This window comes from Leptinotarsa decemlineata, unplaced genomic scaffold, assembly GCF_025532065.1.
Source record: "Leptinotarsa decemlineata unplaced genomic scaffold, Ldec_3_MD MMD2_tig00003348_RagTag_RagTag, whole genome shotgun sequence".
Taxonomy (NCBI): domain Eukaryota; kingdom Metazoa; phylum Arthropoda; class Insecta; order Coleoptera; family Chrysomelidae; genus Leptinotarsa; species Leptinotarsa decemlineata.
In genome coordinates this window covers 3980279-4003393 of record NW_027412588.1, presented here as the reverse complement: position 1 = coordinate 4003393, position 23115 = coordinate 3980279, and the positions used below count along the sequence as shown (strand labels likewise).

The 23115-nt window shown below is 33.2% G+C and overlaps 1 protein-coding gene across 10 annotated transcripts in view; it reads right to left on the bottom strand.

Moving 5' to 3' along the window:
• The window catches only part of Fdl (fused lobes), a 245990-nt gene that overhangs the window by 7805 nt on the left and 215070 nt on the right, over positions 1–23115 (bottom strand). For all 10 annotated transcript variants that reach the window (XM_074178118.1, XM_074178113.1, XM_074178115.1 and 7 more), the window contains one exon: positions 2955–3838. In XM_074178118.1, coding sequence (XP_074034219.1) covers positions 2955–3838 — 884 coding nt within the window. The remainder of the gene's footprint in view (positions 1–2954; positions 3839–23115) is intronic.

The following is a 23115-nucleotide window of genomic DNA, read 5'->3' as shown; positions in this document are numbered from 1 at the left end:
GAAGCGACACTTTCCAAAATTATAACCATATAAATAATGATTCTATTGACTATAGGGTGTCTCATACCAAAGACTACAGAATACTATAAGACGTGTCACTCGCTCATTTTTCGACATCTGAGAAATCTCGCCGCCCGCTAGCGACAGCGGGTAATTACCAGCCGAGGTAGTACAGTATGTCGCTTGAAGTTACCAGTTCTCGTCGGCACACGAGATATAAAGGTTGTCCGTATTGTTTGGTATTGTCAAAGACTACAGAATCGGTAAACTTTGGTATTGTGATTGTGTTGTGTTCGTTCGGAGTTCGAAATATTTATTTTGTGAAAATGTCGACGTATTGCTCAGTGGATGGTTGTCTGAGTACGGTGGGAAGCCCAGGTATTTCGTTTTTCCGCTGCCCAAAGTACAGTGAAAGGTATGCATTCAATATATTCACCATTCATTTTTATTTTACCTATCTATACCTTTTATGGTTTTGTTGTATAAAATTATTCATAACAAAATATACCGCATTTGCCAATCCAAACTCATTTCAATCTTTTTTCAAAATGTTCAGTTTATCGATTGATATACTTGAATTTTTTTTTAGGTGTCAACGTTGGAAAAATGTATTAGGCTTCATTGGGAATCATAGATATGCTAATCTTACCCCAGAGCAGAGTCACAATAGAATTAAAATTTGCAGGTTGCAGGTTGGTTCAGTGAAGTTTATAGATTCAAATGATGAAAAAATCTTATTCCACTTTTTAACATATGAAATTTACAATATCAATTTTGTTATTTAAACCTTCCAGATGATGATGCCATTGCCGGTACTAGCAAGGATTTTATTTACATTGATGCTCAGGTTCAAACGGATCAATTAGGATCACGAGGTGAAATATCTTTTCGTTATATCATATACTTACCTGATCTATTTTTATATGCTTCGGAAACAAAAACGATGACAAGAAAACAATTATTGAAAGTACGCACATCTTTCTTTCAGATGAATGCAGCCAAACATCTGCTAAACTCTCTTCGGGAACTCCAAGAAAAGTGGCATTACGAAAAAAAATTGTATCATTAGAGAAAACAGTAGCTTCAACATCGAAAAGAGCACTGGACGAAACCGGAATTACTCTGGATGATGTTTTCAAGTTTCTGGATCGAAAATATCCTGAGCAATATTGTAAGCTCTTGAAAGCACAGCTTTCTTTGATAAATAAAGCACCAAAAGGGTCCAGGTATAGTGACGAATTCAAACAGTTTGCATTGACTGTTTATTTTCTTGGTCCGAAAGCGTACAAAAAATTTTCAACAATTTGTAGATTACCGTCAAAAAGTACACTTCATCGTTTCACGAAAAATTGGATTGTTGAACCAGGCTTCAACGATTTTATTTTTCGTGTTATTGAATTCAGGATTGGACTCATGAAGGAGAAAGAAAGAGATTGTATTTTATGCCTAGACGAAATATCTTTGAAATCTCATCTTTATTATGATATTTCCAGAGACAAAATAGTAACATATATATAACAAAATATAACAAAATATAAACATATAACATTATATAATTGTATTATTTTTGTTAATAAAACATGTTTTTCTGAACGTATGTTTATCATTTCATCAGTAAATCACTCTGATCTGTTTCTTAGATCATTTATTCATGAGTTTATCTATCATGTTTCTAGAAGTTAATCGACAAACAACTACTTTCGTATCTTTGTTTATCTGTCTGATACAACCGAGCAAGCGAAGTTTCAACTTCGGAACGTCCCCTGTAGATATCGCGAATAGGAACTGCCCTCGTATAACTGTCATGCGGCCGGCGGCTTCCGGACATCGTCTGTCGGCGATATGATTTATGGAAATCGCAAAAAATGCAATCCTGAGCCGTACCGACAAACGAATTCCTTGGAGTGAACCAACTTATAGTATTCGGTAAACTTTGCTCATACTCTGTAGGTCATGAATTGCCTGCCGAAACAATAATAATAATGACCATGAATCTTATGTGTATTATTTTTGTATTCCTGATACCATAATTGTTTTTTAAAAAAAATCTCATGGGAATGTTGAAAATTTCTTCATTTCGACTGCTAATAATAAAAACCAAAAATATAAGTATATGATAACCTTTATGTATGTATACGCTATCCCCGTTAAAGGTGGCTACAGGTACTGAACCGGTAGTTCACCGATAAGGCTCGCTATACACCCTTAATGTCACTTCAATTAGAGACTTTACATATCAGGATAAGAATATACTCGAGATCACTCGACAGTGACAATAGTCTTGCATGCTGAGTTGGACACCTGAAAGCGTGCTGAGATTTAGGTCTCATGAAGGGAACCACCCGTTTATTTTGGGTTCGACCGTACTGGAAAATCATACTGTGTTAGAAGCCTTCCGAGTCTACGTCGAGCCCATCGTCGTTCTTTCGGAACTTGACAAAAACACTTGTAAATAGAGTTTACCATTTTTGTACAAATTATCTCCGATTTTTTTGTAAATTATTTTCAAGAATAAAGTTTTATTTTGTACCACCTGACGTGTCGAACCCTGGACATATTTTCTCCAACCGAGCTACACGAATAGAGAAAAGCAACGTGAACGGGAACCAAGTTACAGATAGAAACGGTGAATATTGATCCAATTTGTATGATTACATGTTTTCCCATATTTTGTAGAACAAGATTTTTTTGCCAAAATCGAGACAACATATAACCGAAAAATAAACAATCAATAAAAAACTATAATTATCACAAATACAAAAATAATGAACGTAATTTTTTGAAGTCACTGACCCGTTACTTGGTGAAAATCAATAACACTATTTATGATAATAATTACAAATCTCCACAATATAGACAATATAGACTTTATTTCCAATGCGTGTTAACCTCAGTTGTTTCCTCAGCCAACTGAGGACTACTCCTTACAATAAAAAATAAAAGCCGTCACTTACCCTCTTTCGGTCCCCAAGCCCATCCATTTCCGGCATGCGCAGGCGTGTCGACCTCCAAAAGCACACGTATTCCCCTCATTCTTGCGAATTCCACCAAGGCTCTAACCTCTTCAGGAGAATACGTCATTTCGGGACCATAAGATCCAGACTCCGCCAGTTGTGGAACACTAGGAACAATCAATGGAAAACTTTGAGTATCACTCACATGCCAGTGAAAAACATTTAGTTTACTTGCCGACATTCCTGCCAGCACCCTCTTCAGGCTCTCAACTGACATGAAGTTTCGCGCCGTATCAACCATGAGCCCTCTGTAAGCGAAAATGGGACTGTCTTGAACCGTGGCTCCTCTGATGACTTTCAACATTCCTCCGTTTGCGTGCTCGTCCCACCATATCAGCTGAGATAGAGTTTCCAGTCCGTGTCTGGCACCGAAAAATGTTTTCGCTGTTATGTTGGCAATGACTTCATTTTCATGAGGCTTCAAAACTATGCTGTAGCTTTCGTCTGTGGTTAGTTTCAACCTAACCACAGCAGGCTGCGTGATGTAAACTCTTATAAAAAAAACTTGAATATCACTCTTTTCTAGTAAGTAGTCTTTTCTCTCGACTAGACTGACAACGTTATCGTTGAAGGTGTTGTAGGCTTGAATCAGCAAAGGCTGAGCTGGTCCAACCACGTTGCTTTCGAACTCTAGTTGAGTGTGTTTGAATGTGACGGCCCTACTCCCCAATGTAACGGGCCCTGTAGGTTGGGGCCAGAGTTGGGTCGAACCGCATAACATACTACATGTTGCAAGTGATACGGGCTGTTGCGATTCTTTTTTATGACGTTTCTCACAGCGCTGATTTACGCAATCCCATGTCCACTGGGAAGGGTGGGATTTCCTGAAACGAACAGAGCATTAATTTGAGGTTTGTGGAAATTGTTAGCTAATAATGCATTATTGCGAATATATAATGGTCAGGAACACTGCTTATTACCAATTGTGGAGTTCACACAGAAATATTGATACCAAAATCAAACAAGAGCATACCGCTTACTCAACGTTTTGCCTTATTTAAAATTTGAAAGAACAAATTTGTCAGATTTTTCAATTATTTGCTTCAAGTATTGAAAAAATATCAGAAGAAGTCTGTGTTTGGATTTGTCGTTTTTATTCAAACGTACTATTCATTAGTTTTGACGATGAGTATTTAATTCAGTTCAAAGATTAGTCTCAGTTAACTTGATTGAGGAAAAATGCATGGGGTGATATAAAAAATGGGAGGGATTCTTAGTTGTGCTAAGATAAGTGGATATAGACGATCTCAGTTTGAATATCTGTTTAAAATCTGTTCAAAATCTGTTTTTTCGTTAACCAGCTGTCGCACCCCTACGAACGACAACCCTCAGAAGTCGAAACTTGTGCGAGCTAAGGATTAACGAGGTCTCACCTTTTAACGTGTGATTCCTAACACGGTTTGGACGATAGCAAGTGAAGATCGATCGTTCAGACTAGGGCTTGAACCACCGACCAACACGGCAGTCAATTCGAGTGAGTGAACAAATCACCCACGCCGAACCGCTTGGCTACCGACCGACCGATACAAAGAAAAGAACCGCAAAGGTAATGCAAAATTCAAGAGGATTAATTATATCCATCATTTTATGCTTCAAAGATCGAAATTTTTGACCAGCAAAAAGTGTCATGGTGGAAGAGTTATGATAAGAATCTGTGAATATTTTGAACAAAGGGATCTAGTGATGTCAAATCTGAGAAATTGTGGGTATCAATAGGGCTGGAGATAAGGAGATCATACTGATAAAAACGTTTACTCCATCAACTCTTTTTCTCCTGTCGATTTGAAGCAGTTTTGTGATGTTGGGATCTCTGATAATGGAAACTGATTGTTGTATTTTCAAATCGTACAGACGTAAGGGTTGAGTTGAAAAACAGCTTTGGCTGACACTTCGCCCTTTCGTCATTAGGTCTTCTTCAAAAAATGTAAATACAAATAGGATATCCTGAATCTCTTGTGACGAATGAAGTCGAATATAATTATTATTATTATAACAGGTACCACTTTGATACCTCTCGAAGTTGAAAATGCTCATGACTCTCAAGGTCATCGTTAAATGAACATAAAAAAAACAGAATGAATTCGTAACAGATTTTTATTTGAACATACAGATTATATTCAGATCAATAGATTCATATAAATTAGATTGGGTACCTATAAAAAATTATGTCGAACTATTTGGTAATAACAGGCCGTAGATGAGCATGCATATAAAATGACACCGTTGAAAATCTCCTTCAATGATGTCCAGAATGAACACAGACATTTAACCAGAAGAAAACGAAAGCACATAAATATTTCGTGTTACTATTACATATTCTGTTAACTCTTTCAGGTTTTGAATGAAAGCCAGACTTCAAGTTATGTGTACAAAGAGAAAACTAACAGTTAACGAAAAAATACCTATGAGTCGTTCTTTAGACGTTTCCATTCCAATGGAATGCAATCTGTCCCTGCCTTTGAAGGTACATAATCTACGTTCAATAATTATTTCATTATATTTTATCATATTTCAAGTTTAGCAGTAGTAATCTGTGCCAAAGTTAAGTGCCCGGTTCTCGACACTTGTTTTTTATTTGGAAAATTATGGACCCAATTTTGGTTGTAGAATGAACATAACTTAAATAATGTGTTCATCAAAGTACATACAAAATATTATAGAAACTTCAAGAGTGGTAACAATCGTTACATTAACGTCATGAAAAGTATGCAAGAAAGTAAGAAAAACAGTTGTATCACTTCACGCATGTTATTCACTTATACCACCACTAAGTACTATATTAATATTTTATACATAACTCTTCAATGAAAAAAAAACAATAGAGAGTATCTGGAAAATATATTCCAGCACTGTGCCAAGTCCAACCCAAACAAATCTTTATATGAAATAAAGGAGAAAATGGTTGAAAAATAGAAAAAACATGTACTTGATCGAAACTTAGTTGTATTGAAACGTTAACAAGTCTCCGTAGCATGAAATATACAGGGTGTTTATTGAACACGCGGCAAAATTTTAAGGGACTATTCTAAGGATATTTTGTTCTTTGATGATTTTTGATAGGGTGCTTTGTTTCGAAGAAAAAGAATTTCGACAATAACAATTTATTACCAAAAATTACATGTAATGTTTCTTAATCTACAAGAACTGTTGAAAATGACTACCCCTGCTCGGATTCAAGAATCCAATCTTCTCCTCATCGACTTCCGAACTCTTTCAAAAACACCAGAATCGTTTCCGATGGCGTTAAACCCAGCAAATTGAATGTCTTCAACCGTTTGTAGTAATCAGAATGCTGTTGATAGGTACCAACGGAATTGTTAGATTTTTTATTACTTGGTGGATCCAGCGTAGTAGTACGCTATACTTTTATTTCGGCTACGTTAATAATTTAAAAATGACCAAAATTTTTATCTTCGAAATTCTTTTTCGCCCCGTATCTTCGAAAGAGAGCGCCCTATCAAAAATCATCACAGGACAAAATATTCTTAAAATAGTTCAAAGAATAGTTCCTTAATGTTTTGCCGCATGTTTAATAAACACCCTGTATAGAAAAATTGAATGTGAAACGTAACACAATAAATACAACGTATTTGGTGAGTATCGATAATTTATTTCAGGTCTTTCTCAGTTGAAAACTTCAAAACCTGATCTGTTATCCTTGTCTATGTGTGACTTGTTATTCTTTATATGTCTACATATATTGAATTAACATAGCATATAATACTGGCAACTCCTTGGGTTGGATCAAAGAGTAATTTCTGCCTTGAATTATCATGTGCAAATGTTGAATTCCACCATTTGGTAAGTTGGGTTAGTACCTCCTGCACTGACTAACCTTTCAATAGAAGCATTATTATTATCACATGTTCAACGAAACACCGATCTTTTCATAAACTACACTTCACGTTTTGTTCGCCACAAACTTTATTTGAAAAAATAGCACATATTTGGCTAACACAATAGCTTTTTCGTAGTGAAAAGGTATTAAAAGTTCATCCTTCACTCTTATATTTATTCACCCCACGTAATCACAATTAATACTATCTAATCAGGTACTTACTCGAATATAATTACCTAAAGTATCTTCACAACTTTTATATACCTAAGGTCCATCCTCAGTTATAATTACCTATAGCATATCATTCATTTCTTCATCAATAATAATACTGCATTGATTTATGAAAATGGTGATTTATTCAAATCCAGTTAGTCATTCATTTGAATGTTTGAATTTTTAGTTTATTAATATCCATTGCTTCCAAACGATTCAACTTCAAACCTTTATTTTCTGTGTTAAATTTTCGAAATCTTCTTTCCCAACGTATAACCTGTTCTATAAGTAATTTGAATACCTTCTTTTTTAAAAAATGAAGCCACTTTTTCTGTTGTTTTTCCAAAACATGTTGAAGTTTCATATTTTTGATTATCTGCAGCTTTAAATCCGTTGTTTACTGCAATTTGCTCAATCATAGAGGTCTTCACTAAAATTATCTATTGATAGAGGAACATTGACTAATGTGAATCATGCTATTATAAGATGCTGTTTTGTGTTGATAAGAATGAATAGAAACGCAATAAATAGTAATATCCGTATGTAATATCCGTTTGTGATAAATTGAAAAATCATGTTTGTTGTTCATTCTACTGATTGTTAAGTCCAACAAATTAATTGAGTTTGAATTGTCTGCCTCTACTTCAATAGTGAATTCAATGTTTTTATGAATTTTGTTGATATCCTCATGAAAAATATCTATACTAATAATTAGTAGAAGACAATTATTGTCTACTACCTACGAGAAGTACCTGTGAAACATATCAAAACGTCAACCACATATAGATGCCAAAACAAGAAATACTTAATAAAAGGATGTTCAAAAATAGACTTCTGTAGGTTATCCATGAAAATTTCCGCAACTGAGGAGCTCGACGGATTTCCCATAATTAAACCTTTTGAAGACGAATAAATGTTATTGTGATATTTTTCAAATGAAGTATAATCGAGGTACGGCCGAATCAATCAGAAAAAAAACCGATCACAATAATATACATATATGCATTGTTACATTAACGTTGATATTCAAATTTTCGAATAGTTATATGAATACTGTGTTTACTTGTAAATTTCTGTCCTAAATAAATGAGTATACAAGAGTATGTGATAATTCACGAACCTGCATGGTTCACTGTTTTATTAGTGACACCGCTGAAAAATTCAAATATAAATCCTTCGTCCTTGAAACCGATGTAACTGATCACTTCACCATAATACAAATTATTAATCCTAAAATAGGTGGAGACCTATTTTAGGATTAATGAAAGTATGAACAAATATGAAAGTATGAACAAGTATACATCATTCACATGAACTGCACATAAATGCAATGAAACAAGACTGGTTAGAAATGTACTCTTCACAAAATGTGAATTGAGCAACTAACCAATTTATTGGAAAAATACAAAAAATAAATACATAAAGTAGGTACTAACGAAATCAAACTCAAAAAATAACAGATAAAGAGAAATTTTCGAATTACAAAGTCTTTGATTAAATCAGACGGAGAAAATTCACAACTTCATAGACAAAATCCAAACGTTGAAAATATCATCAATAACAACTTGAAACAAACGAAACAGATCCTAAAACTCTCTGGAAATCTGTAAACGATATTGCAAATAGAAGAAAAAACGAAACTGAGACTAGTAAAATAAAAAACAATGCGAGAATTTTCATTACAGTGCTAGAGGCAATCAATTGCCAACACTTTTAAGAATTTTTCAGCCATGGTGAAAATTTGAAAAATTGAATTCTGAAAAACCGAAACAATTACAACTTTCCTACAACTCAAAAATTCAACTTATTTATCTTACTAGATGCAACCGAAACCGAAATTATAGAAATAATCAAAAACCTCAAAAATAAAAAGCATCCAGAGTGAGACAACATCAAAGGAAATTTTACAATAGATAGTGGAACAACAATCAAGGAATATATCCAGTTGCTTTTAAGATTATTATTATCACTACGATCTACAAAACTGGAGAAAAAGAATATATGACAAACAATCGTCTCATATCACTTGTATCAAATTCCTGCAGAAACAGCTATAATCAAATATATATATATATAGAAAAAACAACATAATCTCAGAAAGACTATTTGGTTTCAAAAGAAAAATCGGCACTAGGTGTAATTTCATCTTAAATCAACGGAATTGGCAGCAACATTGCAACCATAACACCAAGTATATGTATATTTGAAACCGTAAGTCATAACAATAATAATAATATTTATTTCTTTGATTGAAAAGTACAATTGAAAGAAATTAATGCCTAATAAACAAAGAAAATGTAAAGTTCAAAAAGTAAAAAACGTATAAATGTAAAAAACTACATGTAACTATATTATAAAAGTCAGTCAAAATAATATAAACAACACAATAACACAAACAGTCTGCTGCCAGCTGCTGGAAGTACTAGAAGGAATCGGGATCACAGGATCACCTTTTTTCCTCATCAGGGGATACTTTGCCGAATACTTTGAAAGAAGTAGTGCAAAACTACTTTTCTAAAATAGCTAAATGGTTGGTTATTAATAATCAATTACAGCAAAACTCACTTCATGGCATTTGCTGTCTACACGAAGTACCTTCCTGATTATGAAACACTTGCAATTACAGTTTATAAAAACAAACCTATGAAAATATATTTCCCAGTAAAAATGAAATATTTAGGCAGGCTTATTAATGTCCCTCACCTAAGATGGGATATAACACATGGGCTGAAAAGTTCCGGGCCTGAGAGAAAACACGTTTTGTTTTGTCCAAAAATTGCTTTATTCATCAACGTAATTTTCATCAAGAGCCACACAATAATTCCAGCGCTGCCCTAAAATTTCAACGATTTATCATTTGCCTCAAAATAGGCCTCTGATTCAGCAATAACATCTTCATTCGAGCGAAATTTCTTACCGGCGAGCATTTTTTTGAGGTCTGCGAATAGAAAAAAGTCGCTGGAGCAATTCGAAGCCCAATTTAGGCAATTTTGCCATTGTTTGATCAACTCATATGACAATCGTTTTGATTCCGGAGTGAAGTGATGCATCCATTTCATCCATTGAACAGAGCTTTCTTATGGTGAAAATCTTGTGCAATATAACTGCAATACGTTCTTTTAATATCTTTACAATGTCAGCTAACTCACGCAACTTCATTTTTCGATCGTTCAAAACGATTTTATAGAATTTTTTATGTATTCTGGTGTTACTGCCTCATTTAGACGTCCACTGCGTTCTGCATCATCGGTGTCTCTACGACCATGTTTGAAGTCAGCAATACAGCGTTCAATTGTTGTTTCTGATAGACTCAGAGTTATCCTGTACCAAATGAAATATTTGAGTTTATACTATGATATCATGATGCCATGCCTGGAACCTAGAAATTATTCAAAGACATATTTTAAACATCATCCTTCAAAAACCATATCATTTTCATTAGACAAAATATATGAAGAACAAAAATACTAGACTTGAGAAAGCTGTATACACTGAGAATAACAATACAGTTTCACAGAAACAAATACAAATTTGAAAAAATAGGCACGCTTCAAGGTTGAAACTATAAACTCTACTGTATTGAAAAGTTGATACTCACTATGCCAAGATGGGATATACACTAAATGATATTTTATTCAAGTTGAAAGGAGTATATTTTTAGGAGAGATAAATTTTTGGGAAAAAAGGTTTTGGCTTTCTACTTCTCCATCTTGATACAAAAAAATGTGGGAATCTTCCAAAGAAAGGGGGGAAATAATCAATTTCACAAAAGTTAACCCTATATAAATATGCAAAGAAATAACTCTCAGACACAAGCTATAAAAGAAAAAAACCCTTTCGAAAAAACTAGTTTCATATAAGCATTCAATTACACGAAAGAAACATTCTTTCGAAACTTTTATATGAACACTGAATTATACAGAAACACTTTTCTCTATTGAGTTTGTATTCCAAACATTCGTTATAGAATTGAATTAGATATCATTCACATATAAATTAAAATTTCCTTCTGGCTCGATAACGCTGTTATCATTGTCCGACAAACACTTGTAAATGGGTTTCTCTCTCTAGAACTGAAAAATTATTTGTATACCTTGTGATTCTCGAATCGCATGTATAGATATGTGTGTATACATATGTGATTAACATTAATTATGTTAATATAACAGTATTAACTAGCAACCATACTCATCAGTAACAATACGTGTCATACAATACAACATGTCACTTCAGTCTGGTTTATCTCATCAAAACGGAGAATATCACAATTTTCAGATCGAAAACATTTTTGGGAAAATATTTCTATCAATTTCTTGATAAAAAACTTTTTTTCATTGTCAAAAATGAGATTACAATTCTCAATGTCGTGTATATCGATTTTCCGAAGACAATCGATCAGGTACATCACCCAACTTTGATAAAAAGTTTGCTAAGTTCACGGGTCTCGTAACATTTTATATATAAGCTGAAAATGTTGAGTTGAGTGAAAATTTCAGTTACTACTGGCGGCCCATAGACAAAACATAGCAAAATATCAAAAATATCTGATATATACTGATCTCAAAATCTGCAGATCAGTGAATTTGTTGACTTTTATAGTATTTTTAACAGTAATAGATCATATTGATCATACAAAATCAATAGGTTATTCTTTGGGGAGTTCAGAAAATATCTTGGCTGTAAACAAAAAAGAAGTTAGGTTAGGTTAGGTTCTTCGGGCGTGTCTATAAGTGATCAAATTTATTCGTTAATAAAAAATTGTTCATCGAGCAAAAAAAAGAACAGAACAAACGGAATATGAATGAGTGGTAAAAATGAAATATTGTACCTTAATAACAATTTTTTTATGTAAAAACATCTAGAAACGATTTTTTCTTAAATGATTATTTGCATTTATTAATATAATTTTCCAAAGACTTCTTTAGTATCTCTAAAACAGGGCATTTGTTTATAAAAAAAAATCAAACAATCAGAACATTAAAAAGGAATCAGTCGGTAGCCGGTCGGTTCGACGTGGGTGCTTTGTTCACTCACTCAAATCGACCGCCGTGTTGGATGGTGGTTCAAGCCCCAGGCTGAACGATCGATTTTCACTTGCTATCGTCCAACCCATGTTAGGAATCACACGTTGAAAGGTAAAACCTCGTTAGTCCTTAGCTCGCACAAGTTTCGACTTCTAAGGGTTGTCGTTCGTAGAGGTGCGACAGTTGGTTAAGGGAAAAACATATTTTAAAGAGATTTTTTTATTCATGTAGCTTTTATCATTATTAATCAATATTCTTATTTAATGGGTAGAAATATTTTTTGATGAAGCCCTCGAATCCGGCGTCGCAAGAGTGAGCCAAAACCTTCGTTTTTACCCTCTCTACCGCCCAATTGAAACGATAACTATTGATTCTAGTTTTGGAGAGGTGAACCTTTTCTTCAACATATTCGCAAAAAACGAACCAGACTTTTTGTTTCAATACATGGTTAATAACTTTCAAACTATTTGATTACGTAACTTGACTCAAATTGTAAATTACTCGAATGACAATCTCAATCATAACTTTCTGTGAAGGTGAACAATTTTGCAAAAATTTTGCAAATTTAATGGTCCTTAATACATTCCAAAAGAATTTCAGCTTATACATCGTTTTCATCGGAACTCGTGGAATAATTATTATCGCATTATTATTCCCTGTAGATCTACCACTCTAACCATGCCGAAATACAAAAGGGAAAGTGTATTCGAGGAATATTTCTATCTATAGAAATGTCACGACGATTGAGGTGGAAAATGAATCTGTAATGGGGAATCGAACAGACGTTTCATAAATATTTATGTGATGAGTGAAAGAGAGTAGGAAGAGGAATAGGCGTAGAACATGAAAAGTGACATTTCGATAGGTTAGAAACAAAAATAATGCGGTATCCTGTCTTGATAACTCATGGCGAAAACTTGTCGTTTTGTTGGAAAATAAAAATTTTGAGAGATTGCTTGATTTGCTGTCACTGTCGTTCACTATATGCGGCAGCCAATACAAGTTTTTCAATTTTTGATTTGAGTTTGTTTGATGAGTTGTGTGAATTCCCGAGAGAAGATCCCCCCAAGAGAAAATCCTTGATAAAATCGCGTTACTGATGATAGAAATATTTTTTGATTTTGATATGTGAATGTTGGCAAAATATAGTTCATATTTAAAAAATGTTAATATTTCCCAATATGGATTTATTTTTTTGACTATTCATCCACGAAAAATACAAAAATACTGGTAAAATGAAAGAGAATAACGGTAATTTTCAGCTGTAGAAAAAATTATGGGAAATATATCAGCATCACAATCTTCATTGTTCAAATTATGTCATCTGTCGATGGCATAACTAGCGATTATATGTAATGATAAGGAGATATGTAATTAAACTAGCCAATACTCGATAAAAATTCATTATAATGTATTCAAAAAACACTTTATCCTGATATTTTCAATCAACAGTTTACACAACTGCGACACGTGTTTTACTATACCATATATAGCTGTCCCAGGTTTGTTCAATACTAATTTACTCAATTTTTACATCGTGCTTCTTATATATTATTATAGTAATGTGAATCATAATGGCGTTCACTACCTGACTAATGAGTTTTTAAATTGATGATTAGTAGTTCTCTCAAAATTTTGTATTGGGCATGCAAACGAGGAAAAAAAAGTATATTGTCTTTTAGAATACTTAGATTGGTGAATTCGAAGTAGTTGCTCGATGACTAAATTGGTAATTGGAGTATATTTAAGTAAGGTAATATGAGGACTCAAGTAGTTTTTTTTTATTATCATATGTCTAATTTATTGAGTTCCTTCCTAGAAGGGTGAAAAAATTGTCAGCCATTACGGAACACCTGGCAGATGTAAGACATCAATAATTATATTTTGTGACTTCTGTAATGATTGTTGGGTACTGAAATGTTTATAAAAAGAATGTATGCGTGGCTTCAATACACTAGTAAACTCAAGTTATTGCAATATATTACTAACGATCTTGAATTGACAATATCAATAATAAATTTTTCAATATAACTTCCACCAGCATTAGAACAATAATTAATTGCTTTTTTGATGTTCCTGTTAATAACAAATGCGCTACTCGCCTTCAGCTGAATTTGAAATACAATTCTGTCAATAATTGAATAGAACTGGCCGATACTTGTTGAAAATTCATATTAAAACTAATTACAAAAACTGCGGTTTTTGTTAAACCTTTCAAAGTGAAAATCATACAATAAACTGTATTAATTATTTTTTTTCACAATTCTGTTAGTCTTTATGAAATTTATTCAACAAGCAATTGTTTCAGTGCATTATTTTTCATAAGAATATAATTACAATTAATAATTATTCAGTCAAAAATATTATATGCTATGGAAATTGTGTAAATTTCAATCTACCAAGAGAGTATCTAGTATTTATATTTACTGACCCTTGAGACAGACCAAATGCAGTGATTTCTGTAGTGTCCCCCCTTTAATTTTTTGAAGGGGTCAACTCAAAAAATTGAAATTCGGGATAATGCAATAAATGCATGAATACTTTATTCTGAAGTGAAATTGACATATGAAACTTTCAAGATGCCGACTGGGCGCCATCTGGGAAAAAAATTAAATGGAAAGGGGGTCTTGTAATACATCATTTTGAAGCTTCTGACGAATACTTCACAACCCTGGAATATGAGTCAATACCTTCACCTACTACAAAATGGCGGAACATTTAATAATTACCTGAATACATAGACGTTTAACTACATAATATGACGTAATAAACCTGAGATCAGTTCAGAAGATGCTCGAAATGGTAGCCTTCAGCTTCTTGACATATGAACAGCCTATCCGATATTTCACGCCGAACATTTTCGAACACAGTAACGTCAATATCTCTACAAATATTAATATTCATTATTCTCTGCCGTATATCCAATATTAAAGCAGGTTCAGTTTCGTACACCTTTTGCTTCGAATAACCCCATAAAAAAAGTCCAAAGGTGTCAAATCTGGCAAGCGGGCTGGCTATTCTGTAGAACCTGGCTAATCCAACGACCGGGAAAAGTAGTATCCAAATAGTTTCTTACTTGTCTGGAGTGATGTGGTGGTGCTCCAATTTGTTGAAATAAAATATCCATATTGAATTCATCAGGATTCGCTTCGACGATTTCGGTGACTAGAGAGGGTCAATAGTAGTTTCCAACAAATTCAAATACAGTTCCCCTGTTGAATTTTGATCAATAAATGGAGGTCCTACAATATGGTTTCCCGATATTCCGGCCCAAACGTTAATTTTTTCTGGATATTGGAAAAACCGAAAAATTAAAGAGAATCTAACTGAACAATGATGTTCATTGTCGTACTGACAATGTCGTACTGTTTTTATAAACAAAAATTAACTTGACAAACCTTATCGGGTTGTTGGAATTGCCATATTGCAGATAAAAAGGAATATTTCTAGAAATATCGATATTAATGTGTTTGTCTTCAGGAAATTATTAAATGTTCCGCCATTTTGTAGTAGGTGATGATATTGACTTCATATTCTAGGGTTGTGAAGTATTCGTTAAGAGCTTCAAAATGATGTGTCACAAGACCCACCTTTTCATTTAATTTTTTTTCCCAGATGGCGCCCAGTCTTTATTTCGAAAGTTTCATCTGTCAATTTCACTTCAAAATAAAGTATTCATGCATCAATTTCATTATTCCAAATTTAAATTCTCTGAGTTGACCCGTTCAAAACTTAAAAAGGAGAGGCATTAAAGAAATGCACTGTATATGCAGGCTCAATGCACAGAAAAATGCACATTTCAATTATAAAATATAAAAATATAATCAACTTATTTCATCAGTTCGAACTTCCATTGTCTAATATAATATAAATTGATTTGAAATCTCTGAAAGAATCTGTAAAAAATTAAAAAGATTAACCAAAAAATAACAATTTTATTAAACAAAAAACTGTTGAAATTATTATTTTTTGGTTAATCTTTTTAATTTTTACAGATTCTTTCAGGAATTTCAAATCAATTTATATTATATTAGACAATGATGTCCGAACTGATGAAATACACCACGAAACATTGTCAACCACCTTCAAACATAATCAACTTACTGATGACTTGATAGTGTGATTTTGCTTTTTTTTTGGAGGAGGCTGCTCACTTTCACTTTCTAAATTATTACTGTCAGACATATTCTATTTTTAATTATCTTTAAAAATTATTTATTTAGTAAAACACAGGTTATGTATACTGTAGTGAACACAACTGAATACACTATAGGTATCCGAGCTCAGTGTGGCGAGAGAGATATCGTAACACCGAACTAGTGGGAAGAGATCGCATAGTCGCTTGTACATGGCGACCCGTCGCTACGACATGCGTCGCCATGCCAGCAATCGGTTTTCGTGCCGCTATAGATTTCACAAGAAAATGTATTATTTAGGTAGTTATAGTCAGTATGTTTCAAATTTCTATAATTTATAAACAGCCCGATGTAGTGATCAAGTTAGTATGGAACACTCCTGAACAAATTATTGTTAAGTGAAATAGGTTTCGCCGTTTTGTAAACTGTTGAGTGAAAATCCCCCGATAATATATTCAGTGCAAATGCACATCTGACGAGATAATAGAAGATTTCATATCTCAATGAAAATCTGGAAAAAAATTCGCTTCGAAATAATAGAAATCAGATAGAATTTAATGTTATGAAAACTTCCACCCTCAAGCACACCTTGAGGTTGGTCGATTCTAACCTGATTGGAGATCCAAACATTACAAACATCACTTGATAGCCTGCAACATGAAAGGGAGGTGAGGGGTTTGTCTCTTCATTATATATACAGGGTGTTCAAGAATTTAGTCAACAAGAGATATATTCGATATTTGTAATATAAGAAAGAAAAAAGGCGGTTTCGAAGGAAATCAATATGACCTTCTAAATTCATCTTTGATACTGTTGTAACCCTGACAGTTTTTGAGAAACTAACCCCAATTGTTTATTAGAAATGCTCTGAACAGTTATTTCTTACTAAATATCTCAAACATTCCATTGACCTACATTAAATACAGAAAATTTACAAATTCTTCAAAATATTATCGAATTTTCACACAAGCTTTATACCTACCCATGAATCACCTAGTGTAGGTCAATGTAATTAGAGCTGGTGTGATGATATGGCATACACGACATATTCAATTCTTGAGATCCCCTCAATCTACTGAAGATATCTGGCATACAGTTTCTTTCAGACAACCCCATAGAGATTGTACTCGAATAATATCAGGGAAACGGGCTAGACAACATCTTGGATTTCAGTTTCCTATCCATATCTGAGCGTGTGAATTATTAATGTGTCGAGTAACCATGTGCGAATTATGAGGAGGAGCATCATCTTGCTGACATATCATCATTGGTTATCCTAGTAGTTCAAACAAGGCGTTCAGCAGAGATTCTTGAAATCGTGGTCCTGTTGAACTTATTCTGTTATCCATTGTGGAGTTCACAAGACACGTCCACACTCCATTTCTTTTGGACTTTCTACATATCCAATGTGATTGTACTAGTAATGATCGTTTTGTGTCACCACATCATTTTTATGAAATCTGCTTTTCTTTACTCCAGCATATTCAGGACATCTAAATTATCATGTACTATAACTTAGAGGCACGCGATAAATTCAAACCTTTGTTAACCAGGTTGCAAACATTGCGTCAAACGAACTTTGAAATCGTGGTATTTTTTTTAATATCGGAACAGTGCTCTCACTGACCCAAAAATATATATATATATATATATATATATATATATATATATATATATATATATATATATATATATATATATATATATATATATATACCAAAAGCCATCAACAACCGTCAGGTAGGAAAACAGGTAACAAATCCATACAACTTACGCAAGCGAAACCATATAAAAACACCACATGAAGAACCTAACATCAGTTACACCTCTCGAAGCGAAGCAGTAACTCGTCTTGATAATTCCATCTGAGATGATGGCGAAACGTCGACTATCGAATAGTACCCAACGGATGAACACCCGGAAGAACAACACATCATATATATATATATATATATATATATATATATATATATATATATATATATATATATATATATATATATATATATATATATTTATTTATTTTATAAGGCAACGAGAATGGAGAACGATTCAAAATCAAAACTTGAAATTTTGTGGTAGTGGGTTTTACAAAATGGCCTTCTCAACTAAAATATTTTCAACTTCCGGTCTCGTTATACTGGAAGTTTAGGGCAACTTCCTTATTTCAAATGGAACACCCTGTATCATCCTCAGCACATTTTAGGCCCACTTTGTATAACACTGCCTATAACTAAATTTGTTAGTTTTCGAGATATTGATTTTTTTCTGAAAAATTTGACAGTTACAGCACCATTCCGAAAAAATCATAACTCATAAGACAGTAACAGTTGAAAATGTGAAATTTCACAGAATCACACCTTAAGCATCAAGTCATGAACAGGTCTATCGAATTTTAGAAAATAATTTACAGGGTGGTCGAAATTTCCACCTAAAACACAACATCAAGAAAACTGATGAAACACGATTTTTTCAAATGACAACCATACACTATTCTATTATTTTTGTATACTACTATACCTAAAATACACCCCTGATTTTGGGAAATATTTGAAATGTAAATCATTCGAAAGCAATACCAAACCAAGGAAGCTTTGAAAACAAATGAAGTTACAACAAATATGCCAAATTTGATGCGATATAATTGACGTGTATTTCGAAGTGTTCATTGATAAAGTTGTATGAAGTTGCATTGTATGGCTGACAGTCAAAGTTTGATTGATTGTTCTACTTCGTTTCATTTTTAATAAAACCAATCACATTTTGAAGTTGTTTAAAATATATATTTAAATATGTTTTTCCATTAGCCAGCTGTCGCGCTTCTACGAACTATAACCCTCAGAAGGCAAAACTTGTGCGAGCTAAGAACTAACGAGGTCTTACCTTTTAACGTGTGATTTCTAACACGGGTTGGACGATAACAAGTGAAAAACGAACGTTTAGACTGGGGCTTGAACCACCGACTCACACATCGGCCGATTGGCTGAGTGACAAAGCACCCATGTCGAACCACTCGGCTACCAAACAGATTGTGACCCATTTTCTTCCACAGGTACAATAATAGTGATTTTTTTCAAATCTGTGCAAACATTCTTATTTGTAGTATATCGGGTATTATGTTTCGGCACTCAGCTACTTATGCGTTGGCGATGATCTTCTATGGAATTGGGGTCCGTAGCAAAACATTTCATTTTCGAGTGCCATATGAATTTTTTTCAAATTGAAATGTGTATATTTTGAGAGAGTTTTTGGGAAAAAATGTTTGGCTTTCTATTTCTCCATTATCGAACAAAAAAAAATTTTGAAAGTTTTCCTAGAGAATACATTTTCCTAGAAATATTCTGATTTCAAAAATGATATTCTACTGTGAAAGTCACTTGAAAATAAACAACGGAGCAAAAGAAAACAACAACTTGTTTAATAAAACGTTAAAATCTATTCGTAAAGTATTATTGTATCAAGTATTGAGATTTCAAACTTGTTTTATCCATCAATTTTCATTTTTATTATGCATCATCGATTATAATTTTTAAATTGTTACCTTTAGACTGAAGCGAAAAAACATTATGAAAATTATATTTTTCTTTCTGATAAGTAGATACTCAAACATTCGATGCAACTATTTTGATAATGATAAAACACACCCAGTTTTGGAAATTAGAAACTCCTAGCCAGGTCATATCTCATTTAGGTTTGCCAGAGACTGTTCAAGGCAGAAACATAATATGCAACTTCATGTATAAATTAATTTTGATTTACTAATCTTAGATATATGAACCGGGTCTGGTTTACATGGATGTTGGAGATGATATACATATTCATTCCATCCACTACATGTTTGACCTAAAACGAATGGTCTCCCCTCGAGAAGATTCATTACCAGCTCAAAGGCATGCACAATAAAGTTTGATTTAAACATGACGCTCAACTTTTCCCAATATTGGAGTTATCGCCGGGGTGTTCAAATAAACGTTCATATTAGAGAGTCCCTTCAAACCATCCGCTTTACAAATTGATAACATTTAAAAAATGGAGAAATGAGAAATTAATGTGAGTTTTGGCTTTCTACTACTCCATCTTGATACAAAGAAATGTGGGAATCTTCCAAAGAAAGGAAGGAAGCAATCAATTTCAAAAGAAGAAACTCTATATATGTGTAGATCATGCACAGAAGTAACTTTAACACAAACTGGAAGAAAACGCCCTCTTGAAACAGTTACTTTTATATGAACAATGATTTTACACGAAAGAATTCTTTGGAAACAACCACTTTTATATGAACATTGCATTATACAAAAAACACTTTTCTCTATTCAGTTTGTATTCCAAACATTCATTATGGAACTGAATCAGATATCATTCATAGAATTTATACACAATACACTAAATGAAAGGTAAACATTTTCACTCCCATGGAACACTATCATCCTCACTGGTAGACATCGATGTTTCGTCGTAAGACACTTGCCTTAGGGCTCTTCAGTAAAAATCTGGATACCATAAAAAAACATGTAATTCATGAATGAATGTGATTTTTCTTATTTTCTTATAATGTTATCACACCATTCATGAATACTTAATACTTGTTTCGAAGTGGTAAGACGAGGATAAAAATACATTAAATATGAAAAATATATAAACAAACTGACAAAAGTCTAAACATTTCCATTTTTTCAAACATGTATTCACCTCACACATTTGCTTACACACTTAGACGTTAAATATATATATATATATATATATATATATATATATATATATATATATATATATATATATATATATATATATAAAAGGTAAAATATAAAAAGATAAAAGTATAAATATATATTCAAAAAAGGGGGGGTGTCCGCGGTTTGCCCCCCTTTTTTGAGTGTTGTGTCCACAAATTGTTTGATTTTTGATTTATATCATGCATACTCGATAAAATCTCTCTATATATATATATATATATATATATATATATATATACACAGGTGCAAAACCCAAGAATTCGACAAATCAGGGAAGCTATCGAAATCGAAAAGCAAGGCCTCATCAACAAAAGGGATGACTCACTAAACATCCCAAGGATTTGGAAAACAATAATTAAAAACAACCACCAAAGACAATCACAAATTGATAATGAACCATCGCAGGTAGGAGAACCGCCAGAAGCCATTAACAACCCTCAGGTAGAAGAACAGTTAGGAGAACTACCAAAAGTCATCAACAACCCTCAGATAGAAAAACAGGTAACAAATCCATACAACTTACGCAAGCGAAACCATATAAAAACACCACAAGAAGAACCCATTTTGGAACCATTTTCAGGAAATTGATGTGACTTGGCGCCGGGGCCTCAATCTGCCTAGTCCCCAGGTCTCGTCAAGAGTTCGTGAGTTCTCTCCAAGGTCTCAATCTGCCTACTCTTTAGATTCAACTGAGGTATCGATGTGTGTTTGGTGGTATTCATATCGGCGGTAGCCGATATACCCATCGATACCTCAGTATATACCCAGTACCTCAATAGGTATATATCTTCAGTTCAATTCAAGGAGTAGGCAGAATGAGACCTTAGAGAGACCTGGTGAGTAGGCAGATTGGTGAGTAGGCATTTGACAATGTCTGTATAGGACGAAACTGCAGTAACGTTAGTTACAAATACAAGTGGTATAACAACATAAGAAGTGATAATTCTTATTTTTCATGATGATCTCAAATTATTAAAAAATATATTATCAGCAAAAAATATTTCAAGAACAAACTCTTATTTACTAGTTCTGAAAAGAAGAAATTTGAACTCAAAATTAAATCCATAAATCTATTATGTGAAAAAAGCTATTTTTTTCTTTGAATTTCTCATATTAAGGTAAATATTGTATTCTTGATTATCTATCTGAAAGCTTGTTTTGAAAAAAGATAACTAATTAGTTATCACTTGAAAATTTCATTTATACTATTCATTTCATTTAATGCGGCATTGTTGTATGGTCGATGCTTTCAATATTTGTTAGTTCATTACCATACTATCCCTAATCTTCACCGCATTATATCCCTTCAAACATGGAATGGCGTTTATCTTGTTTTCCATCATTTTGATTCTTTTTCCTTGACTCCCTTAATTTAATATCCATATCACAGGAGCGCATAAAAACATATCACAGGAGCGCATGTTTCGCTGTCCAACATATTACTTTTGATTGATGAATACTTGATGATACTTGATGAAAATCCATATTAAAAAACTAATCAATACAGTTGTATGATTTTCACTACAAATCATAAAATTGTTGAGTTTTTTTTTATTACATTTGAAGTGACATTATTTAGTTTTTCGTATTTTTTCCAGCGAACTCTTTCAGTTCATATCTATATCATGAGTGTGCATGAAAAAATAACTAGTCCGCCATCTTGAGTGGTCTGCCATATTGGATTTAGAATAACTCACCTTTTCTTATTGTGTTTTGCTTAACAGACCTTTTTATCACAGGGGTTACTCTGGAACTAATAAATCGTGAATCGAATGTACTTAGCCCGGGAAATTTGAATATACTCCTAATTTTTTCAACAGTCCACGTACAATCGACACTTACTAGAATGGTCCAAAGATATGGTGGAGATATGTCGATGAAGTATTCGCTATCTGAGACCATAACCCCGATGATATCAACGCTTTCTTAAATTATTTGAATTGAAAACAGTTTACAATTCAGTTTGTAATATGGAAGAGGAAATTACTATTATTGAATCGATTTTGAAGGACGATGCGTATTCGGTACTATTTGTAGAAAGAGCTCTCAATGAAGTTTGTAGACACACATACCTCACAACGTCATACTGCATGTTTCCGGTTTGCCACAAAAATACGGTTGAGAAAACGAATACACATACTTTGTTCCTGTGGCATG